The sequence below is a fragment of the Ictidomys tridecemlineatus genome, chromosome 5, assembly GCF_052094955.1.
Source record: "Ictidomys tridecemlineatus isolate mIctTri1 chromosome 5, mIctTri1.hap1, whole genome shotgun sequence".
NCBI classification, from domain to species: Eukaryota; Metazoa; Chordata; class Mammalia; order Rodentia; family Sciuridae; genus Ictidomys; species Ictidomys tridecemlineatus.
The window spans coordinates 170070099-170095785 of record NC_135481.1 but is presented as its reverse complement, the minus strand read 5'-3'; the positions used below and the strand labels follow the sequence as shown (position 1 = coordinate 170095785).

The following is a 25687-nucleotide window of genomic DNA, read 5'->3' as shown; positions in this document are numbered from 1 at the left end:
CTGTATACCTTAAAGAGTGGTGGAAATTGGAAGAGTAATTGCAGAATGTTTGAGTTTTCTCCCATAGTATACAACTTTGTAAACCTATATTCTACTCAGAAGCAGAATAAATTTTCTGTTTTGTACTACATTAATACATTTTTAAGAGCACAACTTTCCCTCCTGTTTTGGTGAAGTCTTTTCTAATATCTATTTATTAGAAGACATGAGTGGTGAGTGCAGAGGCAGAGGATTTGGACGGGGAAGATTTCAAAGCTGGAGAAGAGGAAGAGGTAGTGGGAACTTTTCAGGAAAATGGAGGGGAAGAGAACACAGACCTAACCTGAATAAAGCCATTGGAAAAAATAGCTCTGGTATGTATGACCATGTGAGACAATGATTCTTGTTTTTTCCTTTATGAAGCAAACAGTTCATCCCTATCAGACAAAGTAATTTAGCTCAAACTTCAATCTTTTATTTGATGTTACTCCTTAGCAAGTATTTGAAAATTAACATGTACAATTCTTTCAGAAACCTTTTTTAGGTGTACTATTAATGTCATTTCATTGTTGAAAGGGGAAACAAATTGGAGAGGAAAAAAAAAAAGCTTTGCTTTGTTTTTATTAACCTAGCATTCTAGTTTTTGTTTTGTTTTGTTTTCCAGAACAAATCCCACAGCCTTTGCTACTACAGTCAACATTGGATCAATTCATACCATATAAAGGCTGGAAGCTTTATTTCTCTGAAGGTAGAATTGAAAGTACAAAAAGTACCATAAGTTATATTTCCTTAACTTGTCTTTGTTGCATCTTATGTTTCTGTGATTTATTTGGCTTATTGCTACGTACTTCCTAATCTTTGTTTTTTCAATTAAATCATGTTTATATTAAAGAGCGTTATTTTAGATTTTATATCAGGTGGTAAAATACACTAGGTATTTCAGAAGAGAGATTTATTATAAGAAATTGGACATTCAGATGAAAAACTGAAAGAGCAGAAAGGGGAGATCAAAGTAAAACCCCAGAAAGTAGTAATTTGAGGAAACAGTAGCCATTCTTAACTTTAGCAGAAGTTAAGAAATACTGAGATTATCAGAACCTAGGAATTTAAGGGTAGAGGCATAGCTGTTTGGCCTCTAAAGGGTACCCTATAAAGCTGTACTTAGGCCCCTGAGGGATACACTGTAGCACTGTGCTCAGACCACTGATATAAATGAAACTGGTTGTCACTGGTAACTCAGGGGGCATGACTTAGTTGTTGCTTGGACCTGGAGGCTAGAACTGTAGTTATCCTCTGCAGCTGTAGACATATTTTTTTTTAAAATAAGTTTAAAAAAAAAAAAAAAGATTTTATTTATTTTTAGTTCTCAGCAGACACAACATCTTTGTTTGTATGTGGTGCTGAGGATCGAACCCGGGCCGCACGCATGCCAGGCGAGCGCGCTACCGCTTGAGCCACATCCCCAGCCCCAGCTGTAGACATATTGAAAAGAATTGGAGACGAGAAGAAATTCCTTTCCCACTTCCTACTTTCTTCCAGTTTTTTGAAGTGCCTCTAATTGGCAGAACCTAAAAGGAATCTGGGAGGTAGGGTGCAGATCTTGATCAGAGCAGAAAACAGACAATAGACCTGGAACCAGGAGCAAGTAACCAACACAGATTTCCATAGAAACCAATTAAGAAATATCTCTGAATACCAATCTTTGTCATATATCTATCTGTATGGATATGGGGGGCTATCTTTTCTGTGCTCTTATAACATCTATGTGTTCGTTATCTTTCTTATAAGATATGGGTTTTGTTTTATGTGTGTGTGTGTGTGTATGTCTGTGTTACACTGCTTGAAGTCAAGGACCCTGCCTCATACCAGACACCCACAATTCATTTTATGAATGATGCTTTACAAATGTTTTCCTTATTGGCAGTCTTTTTTTCCCCCTATTAAATAGACACATGTGTTTCATAGATTGTCTTGTTGCTTCAGGATACATTAGTCACCAACACTTCAACTATTCCCTTAGTGGTTAACCTCAGAACACTATAAGAGATTTTGGGACTGATCTTAAAAATAAAGTGCAAGAGATGCCTTAGGCCTGACTGGATATACTTCTATATTACTTCATTATCCTGTTTCTTTGAGAGGGTACTTGAAAATATATAGCTTTAGGATGTTTAAAAAAAAAATGGGGGCTGGGGATCTAGTTAAGTTGGTGAAGTGCTTGCATTGTATGGCACAAGGCCCTGGGTTCGATGATGTTTGGTTTTAGCTGTTGTGTAAGCTATTTGAACTGAAATATGTAATTAGGTTTCTAAGGCTCCTCTAAAGGTTTCCCAGATATTGGGCTTTTTAGAGAGATTTCCTGTCTGCATTTTGGATTATGCAGGCCTAAACATGTTTTAAAATCTTATGTATATGTTTATGTTAGTTCTTGTTTAAGTGTAATCAGAATACAGAGTAACTGGAAGAAAAAAATCTGTCAAGTCTATAGTGTTATCTAATGAAAACATAATGCTAATGCCATGTTTGGTGGATTAGTTTACAGTGATAACTCTCCTTTTATTGAGAAGATTCAAGCATTTGAAAAATTTTTCATAAGGCGTATTGACTTGTATGATAAGGTAAGATTTTCTTACAGTATCACTACCTGTTGACCTTTATGTGTCATCTTATTGAACAGTATATTTGAGGTGCTAGTGATTATGATCATATGCACTGGAGTTGGACTGCCTTCATACAAATCCCAGCTCTGCCACTTACCTACAGTATGGACTTTGGTGAATTACTTAACTTCTCTGTGCCGCAGTTTTCTTTGTCTATCATTTGGAAATAATAGTATAAATAGCTACCTCAAAGAATTGTTAAGAAGTACAAGTGAGTTAATATATTGAAAACATTAGGACTGTGCTTGGTGTAAAGCTTATATGGTACTTAGCATTTTCACCATATAAACATGGTATGCTTTCTCAAAGTGTATAATTGAATGCTCAATTATGATAATTAACTCTAAAAGACCAATTGTTACTTTCAAACTTTAATCTTTTCTAGGATGAAATAGAAAGAAAAGGAAGTATTTTGGTGGATTTTAAAGAATTGACAAAAGATGATGAAATAACTAATTTGATACCAAATATAGCAAATGAACTAAGGGATGCACCTGAGAAAATCTTGGCATGCATGGGTCTGGCAATACATCAGGTAAATATTTATCTTGTGCTGACTTACATCAGAATTTTAAAGAAAGATTCCAGTGTCAAGACTTTCTTTAAAAGATAATAAGATTACCTGGGTGTGGTGGTACATGCCTTGTAATTCAAGCTACTCAGGAAGCTAAGGCAGAAGAATTGCAAGTTTTGAGTCCAAACTAGGCATCTAGCAAACAAGACCTTTAAAAAAATAAAAAAGATTTTACTAACAGATAGTGGTTACTGGCTTGAAATGAAGGTTCACAATCTGTTTAAAAATTGCCATTCATTCTATGTATAAAAGCTTATCTAAATATAACATTATTTCTAATGTATTTGAATTAGCCTAATATCATTAAAAATGGGGCAGATATTAAACTTTATTTTGGGGGAACTGTTCAGTCTCATAGGGAAGATAAGACAAGGCATCATGATGTTGGCAGTTATGAACTTGGAGCAAGAAGATCAACTTCAGATCTAGGTTCTGTGGCATGAAGCAGATCACTTCATTTCTCATATATAAAATAGAAATAACAGTTTGTTTTCTTCTTGCCTGAGTTTTTTCTCAGGGTCAGATGGTATACATATATGAAAGCATTTTTTAGGCCAGCAAACAGGTAAATGCATTAAGGTAAAGAGTTGCTGATCTTAGGACAGACATAGATTATATTGCTGATTGCAGTCAGAGGCAAAGGTTATACCCTCACCTGTAGGGGGAGAATGGGGAAAACTCAGAGATTATAAGAGTGTAGTTAGAATTTGGACACTGAGCAGGTACAAGGAATAGTTTATCACAAAAGTCTACACTCCTAGAAATTCTAAACTGTAAACCTTGCCTGTTGTTTTCAGACTCATTCAGCACCTTATTAACCATATCCTTTCATTTCTCTTTCTAAAATGTCTCTTAAACTGGGTGTAGTGGCATGCTGCTGGAGTCCCAGTTACATTGGAGACTGGGGCAGGAAGATTGCTTGAGCCCAGAGTTTGAGGCAGGCCTAGGCAACATAGCAAATTCAAATAAACAAAAAAATATTTATTAAGTCTACCTCCTTTCTATCCTTACTACCTCTGTCTCAGGCTAGGCCTTTATTGTTGTTCTTAAACAATTGCTTTTGTAAAATATAATTTGTTCTTGAAAACTGGTTATCCTTTTCTTCTAAATGAAGTCAAAATCTTTTATATAAAATGATTTTGTGTAAAATGTTTTATATAAAATCTTTTATGTAAAATAAGTAGTTGTAATCTTTTATATGACTTTGAAAACCTTCTAAGATCTGCTAAATTTCATCTCTCCTGTCTTACATTGACTATGATCCAACTAAACTGAGCTTCTTCCAGTATTCTCTAAGTACTCTTGTACATGTTGTCCATTCAATATAGCATTCTCTTTATCTCACATATCCAAATTCTTGTGGGCCTAACTCTTTTCGCTTTGTAAAAGCTTTCTTAAAAATCGTTTTCAAACTCACATGGCATTTTATCTATAAATCTTTTTGGTTCTTATAACAATTATAGCTATTATGGGCATCTAATTTTGCCTCTTAGATTGTCAGCACACAAGTAATTTATATTTATTTAGTATCAATGCCAACAGAGCTGGTATAGGGTATTTTATTTTTTTAAATTTATTTTTATTTTTTATTTATATATGACAATGGCATGCATTACAATTCTTATTACACATATAGAGCACAATTTTTCATATCTCTGGTTGTATACAAAATATATTCACACCAATTCATGTCTTCATGCATATACTTTGGATAATAATGATCATCACATTCTACCATCATTTATAACCCCGTGCCCCCTCCCTTCCCTTCCAACCCCTCTGCTCTATCTAGAATTCGTCTATTCCTCCCATGTTCCCTCTCCCTATCCTACTATGAATCTGCCTCCTTATATCAAAGAAAACATTCAGCTTTTGGTTTTTTGGGATTAGGTAACTTCACTTAGCATTATCTTCTTTAACTCCATCCATTTACCTGCAAATGCCATGATTTTATTCTCTTTTATTGCTGAGTAATATTCCATTGTGTATATATGCTACATTTTTTTTAATCCATTCATCCCTATTGAAGGGCATCTAGGTTGGTTCCACAATTTAGCTATTGTAACTTGTGATGCTGTAAACATTGATGTGGCTGTATCCTTGTAGTATGCTGTTTTTAAGTCCTTTGGGTATAGACGAAGGAGGGAGATAGCTTGGTCAAATGGTGGTTCCATTCCCAATTTTCCAAGAAATCTCCATATTGCTTTCCATATTGGCTGCACAATTTGCAGTCCCACCAGCAGTGTATGAGTGTACCTTTTCCCCTATTCTTGCCAAGACTTATTGTTTGTCTTCATAGTAGCTGTGGTATTGGGTATTTTAAAAATCATTACTTTTTCTATCTTGATTAATCAATGAATATGGAGAAGTAGAAAAAATTTTTTATAGAAATCAAGGTATAATGGCTTTGGGGACTATTATAAGGACTTAATAATGTTAAGTTTATTTGGGACAATAGGTAGCAGACAAGGATGCTGAACATTTCCAGTTCAGTGACAGCAAAATGCCAAGTAAAACAGTCCACTATAAAATAAGTAGTTGTAATTAAACATCAGACTTTCCAAGGGCCATTAGAGTCTTGTTCTTATTCTGTCTTGTTCTGAACTGTTTATATTGGTAAACTTGAGATTCTCTCTATATAAAGTTCTGCTTAAAGAGGATACTTTATTTTTTAACTTTGAGTAAATGTTTGTTCTGTTTAGGTGTTAACTAAGGACCTTGAAAGGCATGCAGCTGAATTACAAGCCCAAGAAGGATTGTCTAGTGATGGGGAAACAATGGTAAATGTGCCACATATTTATGCAAGGTGAGCAACTTACTGGTGTTATTTAGAAAAAGGCCTAATGACTGTTTAAGGATAAGAACCTTATTTTATACAAACAAGGAAATAGTAAAAATGGTGTGAGTTCTTGCTAATTTCATAGATCATCATACCCACAGTGAACCTATTGAAAATTATTCAAAATGATCATGACAGAAATCAACATTTTCTGCCCAAATAGGTTGACTTTCCAACCTGTAAATATTGATTTTAGATATGTACTTAATCAAGACTCTGATGTACAAATTTAATAATCCACATAATATGCTAAGTGGTATGTATGTGTATTGTTAAATTGTCATGTTTCTACTAGACACAGGGAATAAATGAATTCTTGAATTCATCTTTATTGTATTCTACATTTTAAATTCATTGAGATATATAGGAATAAATAAGGAAATCATGAGGATTTTATTTTTATTTTCCAAATTTATTGAAGGTATGCTAAGAAGCGGGTGTTTAAAAATAAGTTAGAAATCCAAAGGTTATTGAATATATAGATTTTCCTATATGCATTATATTTTTGTTTTTGTCTTTATTTATTTATTTATTTTTCCCTATAGACAACAGCCTATTGGAATAGGAAAAGTGAAGACTTAACATTGTTTTGGGGGGAGGAGAAATTGAACTCAGGGACACTTGACTTCTGAGGCCACATCCCCAGCCCTATTTTATATTTTATTTAAAGATGGGGTCTGAATGAGTTGGTTAGTGCCTCGTTTTTGCTAAGGCTGCCTTTGAAACTTGTGATCCTCCTGCCTCAGTCTCCTAAGCTGCTGGGATTATAGGTGTGTGCCACTTCACCTGGCAACATTTTTATTTTTAAAAATAATTAATTCTTGGGAGATTTCTGATATATAAATGGTGATATTATTTGGGAATTCCATAGTTGTTCCTAAAAAGAACTTGTGAAAATACAGACATCAACTTTCTGTTCACTATATATATGTTCCTGTTTTATATTTAGGATATACAACTTTGAGCCCTTGACACATCTCAAGAATGTCCGAGCAAATTACTATGGAAAATACATTTCTCTAAGAGGGACAGTGGTTCGTGTCAGTAATATAAAGCCTCTTTGCACCAAGATGGCTTTTCTGTGTGCTGCATGTGGAGAGGTTCAAAGTTTCCCTCTTCCAGATGGAAAATACAATCTTCCAACAAAGGTGATATATTTTTATAATTGTTTCTTTATTTATCTTGGTAATAAAGGCAAATCAGTTTACAGATACTATTTCCCAGTGTTTGTGAACACAGAGATTTGTATTTAATTATTAAATACTTCAGGATACAAGAAATACAGAAATAGACATTTTTCTACCCACTACCCAGAGTTTATATTTTCAGTTCCAGGTGTGTGTGTGTATGTGTGTACACATTTTTACTTATTTATTTTTGTGGTGCTAGGGACTAATTAAACCCAGGGTGTTGTGGATGTGAGGCAAGCACTCTACCAACTGAGCTATATCCCCAGCCCTAGAAATTTTTAAATGACATCAGATTAAATTTCAGAAAGATGGCTATTCCCTAAAACTTAGGAGCTTAGGATAATAATCATGTTATTTCTGTGGGTCAGGAGTTTAGAAGAACTATTCTCCTGTGTAGTTAAGGCTCCAGGTCTCTGGAGATATAATCAGGTAGATTGTGGCTGGAGTTAGGAACAATAAGATGTTGTGTTGGCCAGGCATCTCTGTTTTCTCTGTGTGGCCTCTGCATGAGCTGTTTGTTTTTCACAGAGTTTGGCAGATCAGAGTGGTTGGTCGGCTCATATGGTGCTGATAGCTGTAAGGTGAGAAAGTCCAGTTGATAGACAGAAATTCTAGCCTTCAGAGTCATGGAGCATCACTTTTGTCAACATTCTGTTGATTACAGAGTGCGTGTCACCAACTTGCCCAAATTCTAGGAGAAGGAATTAAGACTCCGTATGTGTTTTGTGTTTTCTCCACTACTAACCTCGACACCCCCAATACTGGGAATTGAACCCAGGGCTTTCGGCATACTAGGCAAATGCTCTGTCACTGAGCTACATTTTCAGCCCTTTTTTTGGTTTTGTTTTATTTTGAGACAGAAACTCATTACGTTACCCGTGCCGGCCTTGAACTTGCAATCCTCTGCCTCGGCCTCCCAAGTAGCTATAGATTCTGTCTCTTGATGGGAGAATAGTAAGGTTCTGGAAAGATTTGAGGGAATACATTATTATTTTTTTTGACATTAATTTTAAAGTAATTTTATTCTATTATTGACACATAACTTAACCAATCAGATGCAATTGTGAAGTTTAAAACAAAAGTACAGTCACACTGTTTACCTCTCCCCAATATCCTCATTCCTCTGTCCAAGAGGCAAATACTTCAGAATTTTTCAATTATTTAATCTGGAATTATATACATATATCCACAGTCCCAGCAAGTATCAGCAGAAACATGGTGGTCCTATAGTTCTAAATCTTCCCATAGCTCCTAAAATTATAGAGATAAACCATGTTGACTCAATAATGATTTAACTAAAATATGTGTGATAATAATGGGCATTTGAAAGAAGAAAAACATCCATGCATGTGTGTGTATTCTGTGTTTATTTCAACCTAGTTGTAGGAAGTACTTTACTATGTGCTGCTATAGTTTTATCTTGGCCATGAGGGAATATATTATTGTAATCATATTTGTAAATCTGCCACTGTGTCTGAATTTATTTTATTTATTTATTTTTTTAAAGCTAATATCAGTAATGTTTTCAAGATTCTTTTTTTTTTTTTTAAAGAGAGAGAGAGAGAGGAGAGAGAGAGAATTTTTTTAATATTTATTTTTTAGTTCTCGGCGGACAAAACATCTTTGTTGGTATGTGGTGCTGAGGATCGAACCTGGGCCGCACACATGCCAGGCGAGCGCGCTACCGCTTGAGCCACATCCCCAGCCGCCTGAATTTATAATTGTATCTTGTGGTCCAAATGCCAAGCAAGTGACTTATGAAAACTTGAACAGAACTTGCTTTTATTTTGAGGACTGTGTGGTACAGTGAAAAATACTATGTGAACAGCACAAAAGGAAGATAGACAAAGAGTTGGGGATTAAAGACTTAGGGAAGGCTTTTGGGGCTGGACATATAGACTGAAGAAGGAGGAGTGTTCAAGGAGCCCATGGAATTAGGAGACTACATGGGCACAGAGGTAAGAATGAATGCCTGGTCTAAGGCAGAGCAAGGTGCCTGCCTGCCTACAGCTGAAAGAATAGGAGCAGGGGGAGAGAGAGACCAGCTAGACAAATGCCTTGAAAGCTTATGACATTAAACTGTTTCTGTAGGAAATGGAACATTATAGCTCTTAGTTGGTTTACTTTAATGAAGTATATCTTGAATTTTCCTGAGATATGGTTGTAGTTTATCAACATCTGAATGTGAATTACTTGTTGCAGTGTCCTGTGCCTGCATGTCGAGGGAAGTCTTTTGCTGCTCTCCGTAGTTCTCCTCTTACAGTAACAATGGACTGGCAGTCAATCAAGTAAGCAATCAAGACTTAAAAAGGGGCAGATTTTAGGATCTTTCATACTGCTGAGTAAATCTATAATTTTATTGTATTGTACTGTAGTTTTTATCTGTAAAAATGATAAGTGTATAATAAGTCTATTCAGTGACAAGTTTGTATGTTGAAATGGGAACTGTCTTTATTTGAAATTTATTCTCTACTGGATGCCAGAAAGGATTTAAACATTATGAATTATTGCTACTGATAAATAGTTCATTTTATATTATTTCAATTGTGTGATTCATTGAACGAAGATATATGATTCATTGCATAATGAGTTGTGATAGAAATAGTATTGAAGTTTTCAGAAAATCTCTTAGAGGGGCTGGGGATGTGGCTCAAGCGGTAGCGCGCTCGCCTGGCATGCGTGCGGCCCGGGTTCGATCCTTAGCACCACATACCAACAAAGATGTTGTGTCCGCAAGAGCTAAAAAATAAAAAAAATATTAAAAAAAAATTCTCTCTCTCTTTCTCTCCTCTTTCACTCTCTCTTTAAAAAAAAAAGAAAATTAAATGTCAACATAAGAGAGGATGCTTTTTTAAAAAAAAAAAAAAAAGAAAAGAAAATCTCTTAGAGGTGGTCCTATTTGATTTCATGTTCTCATTGCCCACTAGGAATTTTATACTATGTTCCTATAGGCTCCCCCCACTATCCACACAAATCTATTAGTTGTTTCTGTTTATATTTTTCATCCAATAATTGTCCCATTTTTTTCCCTAGCCACAGGCCCATACTCATCCCTAAATATAAAATAACGGATAGTTTTGAAGCCTAGAATGTTCTTTAGGAAACCTGGCTGAAATAGGAGATGGTCCTAAAAAACAGAACCTAGGAAAAAGATGAGGTGGCTTGCTACTAAGCCCTGTCCTAGCTTCTTCCCATTATTCCCTGTAAAAACCAAGACCCTAATGTATAGCATATATGTATATACTATTTATTCAGAAATCTTTATAAATAACTCATTTTATAAAAGAGGAAGTGTTTAAGACTCTTCCATAGGATTGTGTCCTGCCTCCACCAAAGGAGGCAGAGGCATTTTATTTCTTCTGTTTACTTATGTTTTACAATTTTTCCAAAGGAGATACATGTAAATATATGCTATTTTAATAAGAAATAGCTATAAACATTTATTTATGGCAAAGTGATCTGAACATGTGTGTTATTCTGAGACTTCTTATTTTACTTTGCTAGTTCTCCCCCCACAGACACACATTTTCTATTGGTGCAAGAAAGTTGTACATAATGAAGCAATTTGTTACATATAACAATATAATTTGGCCAATGGTACTCCCCAGCACTTGCTCTACTAGTTTTGAATGTACAATTAGGGTGAACGAAGCTAACCATGGAGCTAGGTTTGAAGTTATGAAGATTAGATGGATGGTGTCTGGCCATTCTCTGAAGAAAATTGGGAAAATGTATTCCAAAGTTAATATTTTAATATTGTGATTATACTTACATTAACTATTTAAATAAAAAATGTTACACATATAAATTTTCTTTTTAAATCCATTTATTATAAAGGGCAGTTCTATACAACTTTGAATAATATTCTTGGTCTCTCTCTTCCTTGGCTTTATTGCATCCACTTTTGGTGAGTAGATAACATTAGAGATGCTATACTAATTTTCATGACTTCTACTAGACATTCTGATGTTACATTAAATCGTCAAAGTTTATTTTCTGTTTTCTAATTATAATAATCTCCCAAGGAGAGATTGCATGGCAAACGTGGAAATCAGAGCAAGAAGGGTAGGCCCCATCTCTAGGCTGAGTCTCTGAATTCTTGAATCCTTGGGGGATATACCATATCCAAACCATACATTCTTTCTTAAATATATTATTGATTGCATGGAGTTCACCTTTTATTTTTTAATAAAATGAAAATTTTAAAAATGTACCTTCCTGAGTTCTACTGGAGTCTGAATCTCATGTTCTTTAGACCTGCAGTCCTACTTCATCCTGGGATTTTCTTCATTGCACAATTGAAATTAGGCCTCCCAACTTGGACTTTGTCTTCTACTTTTAATAATTCTAAATATTATTTTTCTGGAGAAATTATTAAGTAAATTTTTAGAAAGTGTGCATAGCTGGTAAAAAGTTCTGGGTCCTTGCATGTCTGGAAATATCTCTGGATCCTAGCTTGTGTAAGAGTTTGCCTGACTACCAAAGTAGTCTGTTTTGTCATCATTTCCCCTGCTGTCGATGAGAGGTTTGATTCTTATTCCTTTGAGGGGATTGGACTTTCCTTCCTTTGTAATCTCTTTAAAGGTTCTGAAACAGTTTATCCGGTTCTGAAATAGGTTATCTAGTCATGTCTTCATCCTCCTAAGCCGAAGGGTCCTTTTGTCCTGCAGTCATCTTCAACCATATAGTGTCTTTTTTCTTCTCTTTTTGGGTTTCCTATGGGATGCATCCCTTTGATTGTTCATTTGTCTTAACTTTTGGTTCATGCTTTCATTTTCTTTATGCTGTTCTCTAAATTTCTTTGGCTTTTTCTTGTTTTCTATAGTTTGACTTTTATATACATATTTTTAATTTTCCTAATTTTACTTTTTTCATAATTCCTTTTTATAGCAGCTTATTTTTATTTTACAACAGCAACATTTTCTCAAAACTCTTAGCGGTTTTTTGTTTTTAATATTCTTCTCCTTGAATTATTGCCATTTTATTCTTAAATATATGATGAAAAAAAGAGGAATTATTTTGAGTAGGATAAGTTTCCTTTGCTATTTTGTAGGCAGAAGTCTTTTCTCATGAGGCCTCATTCCTGAATAAGAAAGTAGGAATTTTGACTTATATGTGTTTTTGAATTGGTTTCAGCTTCTCAAATGCCAAATGAGAAGGCTTTATTCTGGAGCATTGATTGCTTCACTGGACACTAACTTTCCATATATAGGGAAGAGATCCATTTCTGTAGAACTATGCTCTAGTTTTTGCCAGATGCTTTGGTCCTCATTCTTTCCCTACGTGGCTGTCTACCAGCCTTCCAAAAAAATTCTGAATAGCTATTATCTTTTAGCTGATAATCCTGTTTCTTCCTGTTCTCCATTCCTGCCATCTTCAATTTGGGACCTCTTCTAGGGTTCTGCTGAGAACATTGAGTGCCACTTCTCTTGTATCCTTATAATTTTTGTTTGCATGCATTCTGGATTTTGTTTTATCCTTCAGTACTTTCCTACTTGCTGTTTTCAAAAATTTTAATAACATTCTATTTACTGATGATACCTCTGCATGCCCCAAAACAACTTTTTGCTTTTTTAGTATCTTTTTATTTTGATTGCTCCTCAGAGGAAGGCTAGGCAAATGCGCATGTTCATTATGCCATCCTGAATTGGAAACTACTAAAGCAATTTTAGATATGTTGTTGATCTTATTTAAACTAATCTGCCCTTTAGCTAAGTACTGTGTGAGTCTGGAATAGTTAATATGCTAAAGAACCCAGTGTATGTATGTATTCTAACTGAAAACTTTTCACCTTTTTAGAATTCAGGAGCTTATGTCCGATGCTCAGAGAGAAGCAGGTCGAATTCCACGAACAATAGAATGTGAACTTGTGCATGACCTGGTGGATAGCTGTGTACCTGGAGACACAGTGACTGTTACTGGAATTGTCAAAGTCTCAAATGCTGAAGAAGGTATGGGGTGGCTCTTTCTTTTCTTTAATATTCTCTCAAAAATGATGTTAGTATTCATCTTTTCTCTTCATACTTCTAAATCTCAAACCATTTAGTAAATTCCTTGTTGCTTACATAGATGAAACTTCCTTTAAAATAAATTCAGCCACACGACCAGTACGCTAGCTTCATACTAAAGGTTCGAAACAGAAATTAACTAGTGAGTTCAAATTAAAGACATATAACTCTCAGTTGACCTTTTTCTTGCCCAGCTCAGAGACGGCTCCTCCCAGCTCCTGCCTCTAGCCCCTGACACGTAGCGAGGTTTACACAAGAGGCCAGCAAGAGAGAGAGAAGCACACCAGGGAGTGAGCTTTTATTGGGGAACAAAAAATTCAGGGGAAAATTCCATCCAATGAAGGTCGTAGGGGGCGGCATTCCAAGGTCAGGGTCAATGATTGTTTTCAGTTCAGTAGTCAGTTATACCCCCACACGGACAAGCCCTCGCCCCTGGGGAAGGGTGGGGAAGGCTCTGCTTAGCTTGTCTAAGCACCTCACACCCAGCTAGGGAGGTAGCTCAAATCACGTTGAGAATGGTTTCCCACAATAAATGTTTACTTACAGCTCTCTGTGACTTTAACATTTTAGTTAAGTCATTGTAGGGCAAATGAATGCCAATTATTATATTTATTATTTTGAATTTACAGGTTCTCGAAACAAGAATGATAAATGTATGTTCCTTTTGTACATTGAGGCAAATTCTGTTAGCAATAGCAAAGGACAGAAAACAAAGACTTCTGAGGATGGCTGTAAGCATGGAACATTGATGGAGTTCTCACTTAAGGATCTTTATGCTATCCAAGAGATTCAAGCTGAAGAGAACCTGTTTAAACTTATTGTCAAGTATGTATGAGGGTATCTGAAATTTTTTTTACATAAATGCAAGTTAGGGGAACTCTGGTTACACATTAAAAACAGCTAGTCAAAATGGTCAGCAAACTAGAGTCCATAGACAAAATCCCAGTGCATTACTCATTTGGGCATAGCCCACTAACTAAGAATGGTTTTTATATTTTTTAATGGTTGAAAAGAAAGGAATATTTCATGACACATGAGATTATGTGACATTCAGATTTCAGTGTACATAAATCAAGTTTTATTGAAACACAGCCACACTCAGTCATTTACATCGTGTCTTTGGCTGCTTTTGTGCTATAATTGTGCTACAGGCAGAGTTGAGTACGTGTGACAACTCAGCTCGTTTAAGAAAATATATATTTAGCTTATAAGGTTGCCACTGGCTTTTTACAGAAAAAGAATTTCTGATCTCAAGTTTAAGTAATAAGGAATATTTACTATCTTAAGAAGTATACAACAAAAGGTTGTTCTGAAAGTTTAAATCAGATTTTATAACATGCTTAATAGTGCATGCTCTTTTTTTTTTTTTTTTTGGTAGTCCCCTATACACACATCAATTGGGATCAAACCCAGGGTCTCTTGCATACTAGGCAAGGACCCTACCACTTAGGTACATTCTTAGCCTTATTTTTGATACTTCTATGACAATTTTTTGAGGAAATAGGGGCAAAACAAGAGACTGAATAATAGATGTACCTAAGAGAGGTAAAGAACTGAGAATATTTCAAAATGGATTTTATCAGAAAAATTTTACTTGTCTTGCTTTCCTTTTCACCTATACTTTGGGCTCTAGGAGAATTTGATGCTTTTTCTTTCTGCACTTAGGGGTTATTTATTCTTAAATCCTCAGAGACTTCCATCTAAATAATGGTCCATACCTATCATGAGAGAGAGGATGCTCTAACCTAGGGTTGGGAGTGATCTGGGTGTGAGTTGTATGTGAACAGGCATGCAAGGAGAATCCAAACACCTATTTGATTCTTCTTATTGGTTATAAATGAAAACTGAATATTTTCAATGGTCCTTCTGTCATGCTCGTAGAAGATAAGTTAGTGTGAAAACTTGGGTTTTCTTCCCAGAATTTGTTTTTATCTCCCATGTTTGTGATTTCAGCATCAGAACTAGAATTTTTCATGGTCCTACATTTATTAATCTAGCAGATTGACAAACTAAGCCAGTTGCCTATTTTTGTAAATAAAGTTTTAGTAGAACATAGGCCCACCCAGTTCATTCACATATTGTCAGTTGTTGCTTTCACTCTACACATTGAGTAGTTATGACTGAGACAGGGTAGCCTACAAAGTTGAAAATATTTACTTGCTAACCCTTTAAGAAAAAATTTATTGACCCATACTAGATAACAAATGGAGGACCATGAAAGGAGTAGGGAGAAGACAGTGAAAAGCTGTATTTAGATTCCTTTGGAAGGAATGATTTGGTTAAACATCATTTATTTGGGAGGTGGTCCTGGAAATACTGATATAGGAAGACAGAAGTAATACAGAGAAAGATATGGTGCTTTAATGAACACGTTACCACTGGCATCCAGGACATAATCCTCCTGAGGCTTCTGGAACACTATATAAAAGTAGCCTCAATTTCCACCCCCCAAGGCCCTAGTTTGAGGATCCTCCTAGGATATGCAACACACCAGCACTTCTGGCCTGCCTATCCTGCGTGATGGTGCTTTTGTGGCCATAGAAAGCCCTTTTGAATACAGGTATAGGTGCTTGGTAGGACACCAGCAGTAATCAGGCAAGGACATGCACAATAGTGAGTACCAATAGGATTATGACCAGGGCACCAACTTCTTCTGTGCTTACACATATTAAAGGGGATAAAGAGTTTCATTTTACTCCTGATTGTATTCTTCTATCACCCTGTCCATTTTTGTTTGTTCCTTGTATATAAAATGGACGAATGTAAATACACTTCTTTATATTCAGATTCTTATTTAATCTGACCCTTTCAGAATTGAACTAAAAAAAAATGAAATTTTATCCCATCTTAACATATTTTGTACTGAGCTCACTCCTTTGTCTCCTTCTTTCATTGACTTGGGTATATAGGTCTAAAGATGCCTCTTCATATAAAATACATGTGATGATGGGTCTAAAGTGGAAGATCTTAAGTATGGTACATTTTAGAGGCTAGTTCTGTCAGAAAATCAATAGCATATTTGGTTACTTTACAGTGTTTTGCAAATATCAAGTCTCTCTTCCACAAGCATACTTTTTAAGGTATTCTTCCTTTTATAGATTAAGAACTGTTAGAAATTTACTTTTGAGGGGATGTAAATTTTTTATACTTATCTTTTTTGGTTCTAAATAAAACAAGTTAAGCAAATAACTCTAAAATATATCAACTGGATTAAGAATTGTAAGTTAGAATTTATAAGTTGTATTCTGTTTTCCAGCTCACTTTGCCCTGTGATTTTTGGTCATGAAGTAAGTATTTTACTTTGTCTTCACTTAAAAAACATATAAAGTCAACAAAATAATACTTTATAAAAAAAAGCTACTCTGTTAAAAAATAGCTACTCATTTAACATGAATCTTTATTCTCCATGAATTAATGATATGGGAGGCAGACTATAGCCCCTTGTAAGAAAAAGCTGCTTATCAAGTACATTTATTTCATGGGAATGAGTTTTTTTTTAAAAGTGACTAAGTTAGAGTAGGGACCATAAATATTTCTCACTTTTATGGAATGGATTTATGTCTTGCAAATTAGGCCTTTACTTAGCAGTTTGTAAGATACATTTCTTGTTTTAATGCATTCAAGCTTTTACTTTTTAAGCATTTATGTTATAGTTCATTTCTAGATTTTTATTATTAAAAAAGTTAAATTTCAATTATGCTTTAAAAAAATCCTCAAACATATCAGTGTTGAAGAATACTCCTTTTGCTAGTCATCTTTGTGGTTGGTTTTTTTTCCCCCTGGTATGTATGTATGTATGTATGTATGTATGTATGTATGTATTTATTTATTTATTTATTTATTTATCTATCTATCTCTTTTACACCTAAGCTCGTTAAAGCAGCGTTGGCATTAGCACTCTTTGGAGGTACCCAGAAATATGCAGATGACAAAAACAGAATACCAATTCGAGGAGACCCACACGTCCTTGTTGTTGGAGATCCAGGCTTGGGAAAGAGTCAGATGCTACAGGTAAAAAAAATCAGTCCTTTTAGTGTTCGATCTTTTGCTTGTAAAAATTTATGAGTTATTGACAAGTGAATTTTCTCAAAGCATAGAATGTTTGTGTTTTAGAGGATCTGCTTTGTTTGGTGGCAGAAGTAAGCTGGAGTTTGAATAACATATAACTTGTATCTGACCCTATTTTCAAATTGAATCAGTCTCCTGACATACAGGCTGCACAAGCATTCTGGTCTGATACTTCAACTATAAAGAAATGAAATGTTAACTGTTCTTTATTATTGTGATATGACCTCTTATATAAACAGGCTAGTTAAGGTGGTAAAACAGAGTCTCCCATTCTGTGTCCAACAAGCACATAAAAATTGTATTGGGCTTTAAGAACAATCTGATAGAGGCAAGGGATCTGTCTTTATACTTCTCCATGTTTCTCCCAAATATAAAGCAAAGCAACTTTTTTTTAATATTTATTTTTCAGTTTTAGGTGGACATAATATCTTTATTTTATTTTTATGTGGTGCTGAGAATCAAACTCAGTGCCTCATGCATGCCAGGCGAGTGCGTTACCACTTGAGCCACATCCCCAGCCCAAAGCAACTTTTTTGATCAGTTAATTGTTGGTCACCAAGAAGATTTTGTCCAGTGTTTTTTCCCTCCTGGGTTTGTGATGGCTCCAATAGATGCTGTTTGTTGGAGTGCTTGTGGTTTCCTCAGAGTGGTGCCTGGTAAGCCAGCCATACATATTGGTTTAAATCAGAATGCCCTTGACTCTTTTCTTCCCTGCCTAGTGGGGAAAATGTGGCCAGGCCAGGGGATCCCTGTGAGTTGTAGTCTTGTAGTTCCTGAATCTTTGGGAACCCTGACTTTCCCAAAGAATCACCTTTGGAGCTCTTTGAAAATACTGTGGCCAGCCCAAGCCAATTGAATTAAGAGTCTCTGTTAGAGTCCCAGTATCTGTTCATGTGTAATCCCACATAGTGATTCTGATATGCAGCCAGGATTGAGAACTGCTTGGATCTTGCCATTGCAACTCCAGTGTCCCTCAGGTGTGAGTCATTCTTTATTCCCCGTGCTTGAATATTAAACCAGTCTTTATTTTAATTCCATTTAAGTATTGCATCCTTGTTTGATTCCTTTTGATGAGCTAAGCCTACTTTAAAAAAAATTCTATTCTGAGCCCTTGCCACAGCATGACAATGGAGGCACAATACATAGTTGTAGGTGAAACAAAGTTCATAATAAAAATGAAAGCAGAATATTTCACCAAAATATGCAGGAGAAGGCATATGTGGAGATTTGCATTGTTGCAGCTTTCTTTTGTACTTGTGTGTTTTAGTACCAACAAGTGTTAAAGCAGTGTTGGCATTAGCACTTTTCTTGATGTTTAGAACCATAATAAATGCTTTTGTGACTCTTGACTGAATTTTAAAATAGAAGCTATAATATTAATGGAAATTAAACATTATAAAAAAAGGAGGGTATTGCATATAAGCCCCACTAAGCCAGGTTTTTAAAAATTAGACTAACGCAGTTAAGAGCTGTTTACCTCTTAAAACTTGTTTTCCTCTGTTTAGTAAACTGTCTCACTCTCAAGAGTATCCTAAAGGGCTAGAGTTGTGGCTCAGTGGTAGAGCGCTTTCCTGGCATGTGTGAGGCTCTGGGTTGGATCCTCAGCACCGCATATAAATAAATAAAATAAAAGATTCACTGACAACTAAAAAATATTTTTTTAAAAAAGAAGTATCATAGGTTTTTCAAAAAGACTAAAAAATATGGAATTGCAAGTAACAAAAAAATGATAACTGTTTTTGAGCCAGTGTCATAGGGTCTTTTGGGGTGTGCCCTGTACAAGTCTAGAGTGTACCACTGACAAAGATTACAATGTGATCCCAACAGTATATACAACTATAATGCAGGGGAAAAAACAAAATAATGCAAATGCTATCTCCTGGAGTCAGGCAGTGCATATCCACATACCATGGCTTTGAATTGTGCGCCTATGATGTGCTTGTACCAGGTTAAGTGCCTTGCATACACTATTTCATAAGTTGAGGTTTGGTGAGATCCAAGAGCTACATAGCTGGTATATGGTGGATCCAGGATTTTAATGGGTCTGCCTGACTTCAGAGATTGGTGCTTTAATTCAGTACTATTTACTTTTCTGACCTATCGTAACTTATCTGCTTAGAAGGTAAACACATATTGAACAATTTTATTACCTGATCTTTAAAGCATTATTGAGCTTTTAAAATTAAAATTGGTATTCAGGATTTGCTGTTTGTACTTGAAAAATGAGCATAAAATGGAATTGTGTTAAACATTGACATGACCACAAACTCTAGGGTTAGATTGCCTGGGTCTGATGGAATCCTGGCTGCCCACCTTCATAGCTTACTTCATTCTCACTCACTATAAGCTTTACTTTCTGCATCAGTAAATAAGAATACTTTTCCCTTCATAGTGGTGAAGATTGTATAGTAAAGCTCCTAAGAGAATTCTGAGCATGTACCTAATATTTGTGAGCAATTAAGTATTTGCTATCATTTCTCTTTTACTCTGAGTGATTCTTTTATATGTTTTTTTTGTAGGCAGTATGCAATGTTGCTCCACGTGGTGTGTATGTCTGTGGTAACACTACGACTAGCTCTGGTCTAACTGTAACTCTTTCAAAAGATAGTTCCTCTGGTGATTTTGCTTTGGAAGCTGGGGCTCTGGTACTTGGTGATCAAGGTGAGAGATAACAGGGATATTAGTCAATAATTCTTTTTTGTTGTTGTTGTTGTTGTTTTTAGATATACTTGCTAGTAGAGCATAGTTTGACATATTATACATACATGGAGTATAACTTTGTTTTTGTGGTTGTACATGTTATGGAGTTAAACTGGTTGTGTATTCATAAATGAACATAAGAAAATTATGTCTGATTCCTTCTACTCTTTACTATTCCCCTCCCCCTTCCCTTCCCACTAATCAATAATTCTGCGTTTTTGTTCTTTTTTTTTTTTTTTTTCCAAAAAAACGGTTTCTTTTTTCAGTTACTTTACATTTGGTCCAAGAGGCATTTGTATAGCATTGCTTAACCAGTGAGTTGCCAGTGAATGTCAGAATTCATAATTGAAAATATGGTACTTATGTTTATTTAGACCATAGAATTAAAACTGAAACTTAAGTCCTTTATTTTCAGAATCTCTTAGCACATACAATTATGTATAAAAATTAAAAGTTTTGGAGCTTGTAAGCTCTCTATAGAGTAGGATTTAGATATTTTGTTGATTGACTATTCACATTGACTAGTATTTAGGTGCTCGTTTAATACATATTGAATGTATTAATGTTACTTAGCTCAAAATAGTCTGGTTACCTTGAACTCAAAAGAAAGTGGATGTCATCCTATACTAAAAAGAGACTTGCCATATAAGTTTAGAGCTGTCACTTTAGAATTTTAGTTTTCCTATATTTCAACCCATCTCATTAGGGTTTTTCCAGGGTTTGAGTGATAGTAGGACTCAGCAAGAATGGATCCTCACATTGGATGTTAGTACTTAAGGAGCCTTAAAACATGTTCCTTATGCATGTGTCAGGAAGTGTCCAGATTCCAGTCCAATGGAGAATATTCTTTGAGTTTGCCAGTGATCTCATTATTTCTAAGTCCAGTATTGTCATCCACATTTGACACAGCAGATCCCTCCTCCCTTTTGAACTTTGCTAGGTTTCTTCTTACTTCACTTGCTATTCCTTCTCAGTCTTTAGTACATCTTCATCTCCTCGGCCTCTTAACTAGTAGGTACTTTAGGTACTTAGTTCTTGAACCTTTTGTCTTCCAGGTCTATACTTACTTTATTGGAGGTCTTGAACTTAGTTTCATGGCTTTGTTTACCTACTTGTCTGCTAAAAATTCCAAAATTTATAATCTTTTCTTCTTTGAACACCAAGCACATATTCTTATCTATATAGTATCTCCATCAATTTCTCAAACGTAACATGTCTAAAGCCAAAATCCTCATCTTGCCTTTTAAGCCTATTCCTCATCAGTAAATAATTTCATAGTTCTATTTGCTTAAATCAGGAAACATGGAGGCATCCTTGACTTGTTTTTCATACACACACCTAACTTCTTAGTAAATCTTCCTTTACATTTAAAATCTATCCAGTATCTACTTCTTCATTGCTCCTACCCTGGTCTGTGACATAAAATCATCTCACTTGGATTCTTACTTTTAATGACTTTACCTCTTTCTATTGTTTTTAATGAAGTAGAGTAATCTCATAAAACCTTGATTTATGTAATTCTTTTGCTCAGCTGCCTATCTTAATCAGAGTGAAAGCCAAAGTCATGAGGGTAGTCAAGGGCCATTTACATTCTGGCCATTCATCACCTCTTCTGCCTTATTACCTACTGCTTGTCCTCTTCTCTAGCTATACCGGCCTCCTTGCTGTACCTTGAACATCATCAGAATTCCAGGTGTATCATATTCCTGCATCAGGGCCCTTGTTATTAATTCCAGGAATCCCACGTATGTCTGCAAGCATTGTTCCTTTCCTACCTCATGTTTTTGCTCAAGCATTCTGCCCTAGCAAGTCTTTCTAAACATATTTTAAGTAGTCATAGCATCATCCTTCACAGTGTTGCTGCCTTAGCAACTACTTTTTTTCTTTTTCTTTCCATAGTACCTACCATTTCCCATATGATTTACATTTTTAATTGTCTGCCTCCTGTCAACTGAGAATAATGTAAGCTTCACAAGGGTAGGGAATATTGTCTTTTTAGTAGTATATCTTGCATGCCTAGAATATAGTACTGGTATGTAGAAGTTATTCAATATTTATTGAGTTAATGAACTCAAAATTATAAAATAGCATATCAGAAGTGAGAGTATTTTTGCTGAGATACCAGGTGAAGGAAATAAGTATATGAAAAGAATACTTTTTGTTAAACCATAAAACTTCTCATTTAGAAGTTGAAGGTGATTTGGAGGTTTAGCTGTATAGACAGTTAATGGAATTTGGAATTTAAAATGCAGAATGTGAAGAACCAGTGTCATCTCTACCAAATATAAGTAGATAAGTTAGTGCTAGGATGGTGAACATAGCACTGTTAAAATAAAAAGAAATTTTACAAATACAAAGGAAAGGTCAGCAAAGATTGGGTTCTAGAAACAAACACAGGATCCTACTAAAATCTTTACTGAAGACTTTCAGGGGATAAAACAAGTAATAAAGCTGTGTAATACTTCCCTTCTTCAACATCTAATGAAATGACTAAAAAATGTTAAATTGCATAATTTTTCATTTATATTTGAACAGGAAAATGAGTTTAATGCTTTAAAATCAGGGGTCAGCAAATTTCAGTCTATAAATCAAGCTTAGCCTGCAGTCTGTTCTAATACAGTACACAAGCTAAAACTGGTTTTTATGTTTTTAAAGGGTTGTAAAGAACAAACAAACCCAAGAATGTACAAGACAGTAGTGGCCTGAAAAACTGGAATATATACATATATATATATATATATATATATACACACAACAGTTCCTTTATATTAAAAGTTTGTTGTCTCCTACTTTACAGTCTGCAAAGTAGCAGCCAGAGAAGAAGTAGCTTTGATTTTGTTCCTAGCCCATCCCTATCTCTGAGGAAAAGTACTAGTCATTTTGAGAATTTCTAATAACACCATTGATTCCAGAGAGGTGTGGGCAGACAGAGTAATAGGCAACACATGGAAAATTTGAGATAAAGCCTTCACATACCCTACTGCCAAGTCCAGGGAAAAATCATAGGGAAGGCTCACTATCATTCAGAGTGCCTTACTGAATAGCTGAGACAAGCTAATGTACAGGGATCTTCTGTAGTGAACATGGACACAGTCTCAACAGTGAGGGGTGAACCTTTTCAAAAGAGAGATGAGTAAGAAAGGTGGCCCAAAGTCCAACAAAGCCCCCTTGCTTCCTCTCCCAAATGTTTAGGATACTGAAAGGTAGGGTTAACACCCTAGTCTGCAAATTGTAGATAAAGAGGAAAAAAAATGGGTCAAAAAAGTGCCCAGTCTAGATAAAATTGTAATTGAAGGAACCAATGAAAATTCACCCTGAATTTTTCAAACATTTAATAAGTACATGAATTTAATGAAATAAAACAAGTGGAGGATGTGGTAAGGACACTATAGATAGCAAGTTGATGACTAGCAATATAATTACTAAAGCAGCATATAGCACTAATCCTGCCAAAGGAGAAATTAAAGGTACAGAGGAAGGTTTAAGATAATCTCAGCAAATGCAAAAGAAAAGAAAAAAGTTTAAAATAATTAGAGGGGCAATTATAGAGACAAAAATGAAGGGCATTTGACATAAAAGATAATTAACTCCATGAATTAGAGAACCCAGTAAATGGAACCAGAAGTGGATCATGGAATCTTGAAATTTATACAGAAGACTAATCAGCAGTTATTTCTCATAGCACCTCTGAGCTAGCTAATAAAGTTTACCTGGATATAGAGTAGATATACATGAGGTTAACCCACAGCAAAGTCCTTCAGATATGACCCCTTAACAGCTAATTTAACTGATCTGGGGAAGTGGGAAGAAGATATTACAAGGTGATATTAGGAGGTTTTCATTAACTTATGGATTATATAATATTCTTGCCCTAGCACATAAAATGCCTTCAGTCAGTGGTGGTGCTTTGTTTTAGATTTAAGTTGGTTAAGTGATTCCCTGCAAGTGTATGATTAGAACCTGGTATTGTTGACAGCTGTTCCTAGATTTTCTGTTCTATAGGGCCCATACTCTTCCTCTCAAATTATGCTGTCCCACTATCCCTACAAGATCTCCTTTTAACCACTCCCCACTCCAGAAAATTCATCTTACATAATTATGCATATCTCATAGGATTTTTAAAGTATTTTTTAAGTATTTTTGAATTAAGTCCATAAGCATTTTGAGTATGCTTATATCTTCATTTTTGCAACTCTTACAACATAATGCTATGGAAAAGTGGTGAATAAATAAATATTACATAAAACTTAAACAAAACAAATATAAAGCAAACAGTAATTTTCCATTGTATGACTTTTTTTTTTTAACCATTGTATGACCTTTTTTAAAATTTTAACTAGGAACAAATTGAAATAATTATTTATTGTAGAATAATCTATCTTACAAAATTTGGAACTTGACCAAAGAAAAATATTTTTTGTCCATATTATTCTACTGTGATTGTAGGCATTTGTGGAATAGATGAATTTGATAAGATGGGGAACCAACATCAAGCCTTGTTAGAAGCCATGGAACAGCAAAGTATTAGCCTTGCTAAGGCTGGTGTGGTTTGTAGCCTTCCTGCAAGAACTTCCATTATTGCTGCTGCAAATCCAGTTGGAGGACACTACAACAAAGCCAAAACAGTTTCTGAGAATTTGAAGTAAGTCTTTTTAAACTCAAATATTTATGACTTTAAGATCATGAACTTCATGAACCCTTATAAACCAATAAAAAGATAAATAGGATATAAATGGATAGTTCACAGAAGTTAAAAGTTCCAGTATACAAAATGTGCTTGAGTAGTAGAAATTAAAAACAATGTAGTACCATTGATAGCTACCAGATGGACAAATATTTTAAATTTCAACAGTCATTATTGGCAAAGGAGTAGGGAAATGGGTTCTCACATACACCATTAGTATTTTGAGGGAAGACCTGCTATGTTTATCACAATGTTGTAAATATATAATCACATTTGCTTCAACCATTTTACTTTTGGGAGTCTTGGTCACAGAAAAAAGGCATAAAGATATACTTTAGGGTGGCTATTGAACCACTCTTATCACTGGGAAAAAACAGAATACTTAAAACCATATTAAAATTGCACAGTAGAGAGTAGCAATTTTAGAATGAAAGTGGTTTTGAATGTACTGATAGAAAAACATTTTTATGCTTTGTTATTGAGAAGACCATGTTACATACTTACAAATATATTGTGATCTCACTTTTTAAAAAAATAATGTTTATACATTAAGCATGTGTACTTTCTCTTCTAATTAGTTTTGAACAGTTTGGATGAAATATAGAAAGTGGAAAACAGATTTAAGTATTGCAAAAGTGAGAAAAAGACTAGAGTACTTCATATGAAAAATTAGAACCTTAAATCTAGTGAGGGGAGAAAGCTAGTTTTCTAGTTTTTAAAATTTTATTTATTTATATTTTGGGGGGTGGGTACTAGGATTGAACTCAGGGGCACTCAACCACTGAGCTACATCCCCAGCCTTATTTTATTTAGAGATGGGGTCTCTCACTGAGTTGCGTGGTGACTCACTGTTGCTGAGGTTGGCTTTGAACTCACGACCCTCCAGCCTCAGCCTCCCAAGCTACTGGGATTACAAGCGTGAGCCACTGCATCTGGCTTTATTATTTATGTTTTTGAGATGAAGATCTCATTGTATGGCCCCGGC

The 25687-nt window shown here is 35.1% G+C and overlaps 2 protein-coding genes across 8 annotated transcripts in view; one reads left to right on the top strand and one right to left on the bottom strand.

Annotated features, from left to right (window-relative positions):
- Nucleotides 1-25687, bottom strand: part of Trmt6 (tRNA methyltransferase 6 non-catalytic subunit) — a 52241-nt gene that overhangs the window by 13919 nt on the left and 12635 nt on the right. For all 6 annotated transcript variants that reach the window (XM_078051433.1, XM_078051435.1, XM_078051436.1 and 3 more), the window contains one exon: nucleotides 8119-8204. In XM_078051433.1, the coding sequence (XP_077907559.1) occupies nucleotides 8119-8204 (86 nt within the window). The remainder of the gene's footprint in view (nucleotides 1-8118; nucleotides 8205-25687) is intronic.
- The window catches only part of Mcm8 (minichromosome maintenance 8 homologous recombination repair factor), a 35536-nt gene that overhangs the window by 1048 nt on the left and 8801 nt on the right, over nucleotides 1-25687 (top strand). For both annotated transcript variants that reach the window (XM_021723175.3, XM_005320492.5), the window contains exons 2-14: nucleotides 201-353; nucleotides 644-727; nucleotides 2515-2597; nucleotides 3025-3174; nucleotides 5916-6019; nucleotides 7002-7200; nucleotides 9445-9530; nucleotides 13042-13193; nucleotides 13880-14075; nucleotides 16507-16537; nucleotides 17121-17261; nucleotides 19838-19979; nucleotides 24465-24660. In XM_021723175.3, coding sequence (XP_021578850.1) covers nucleotides 206-353; nucleotides 644-727; nucleotides 2515-2597; nucleotides 3025-3174; nucleotides 5916-6019; nucleotides 7002-7200; nucleotides 9445-9530; nucleotides 13042-13193; nucleotides 13880-14075; nucleotides 16507-16537; nucleotides 17121-17261; nucleotides 19838-19979; nucleotides 24465-24660 — 1712 coding nt within the window. In that variant the 5' untranslated portion in view covers nucleotides 201-205. The remainder of the gene's footprint in view (nucleotides 1-200; nucleotides 354-643; nucleotides 728-2514; nucleotides 2598-3024; nucleotides 3175-5915; nucleotides 6020-7001; nucleotides 7201-9444; nucleotides 9531-13041; nucleotides 13194-13879; nucleotides 14076-16506; nucleotides 16538-17120; nucleotides 17262-19837; nucleotides 19980-24464; nucleotides 24661-25687) is intronic.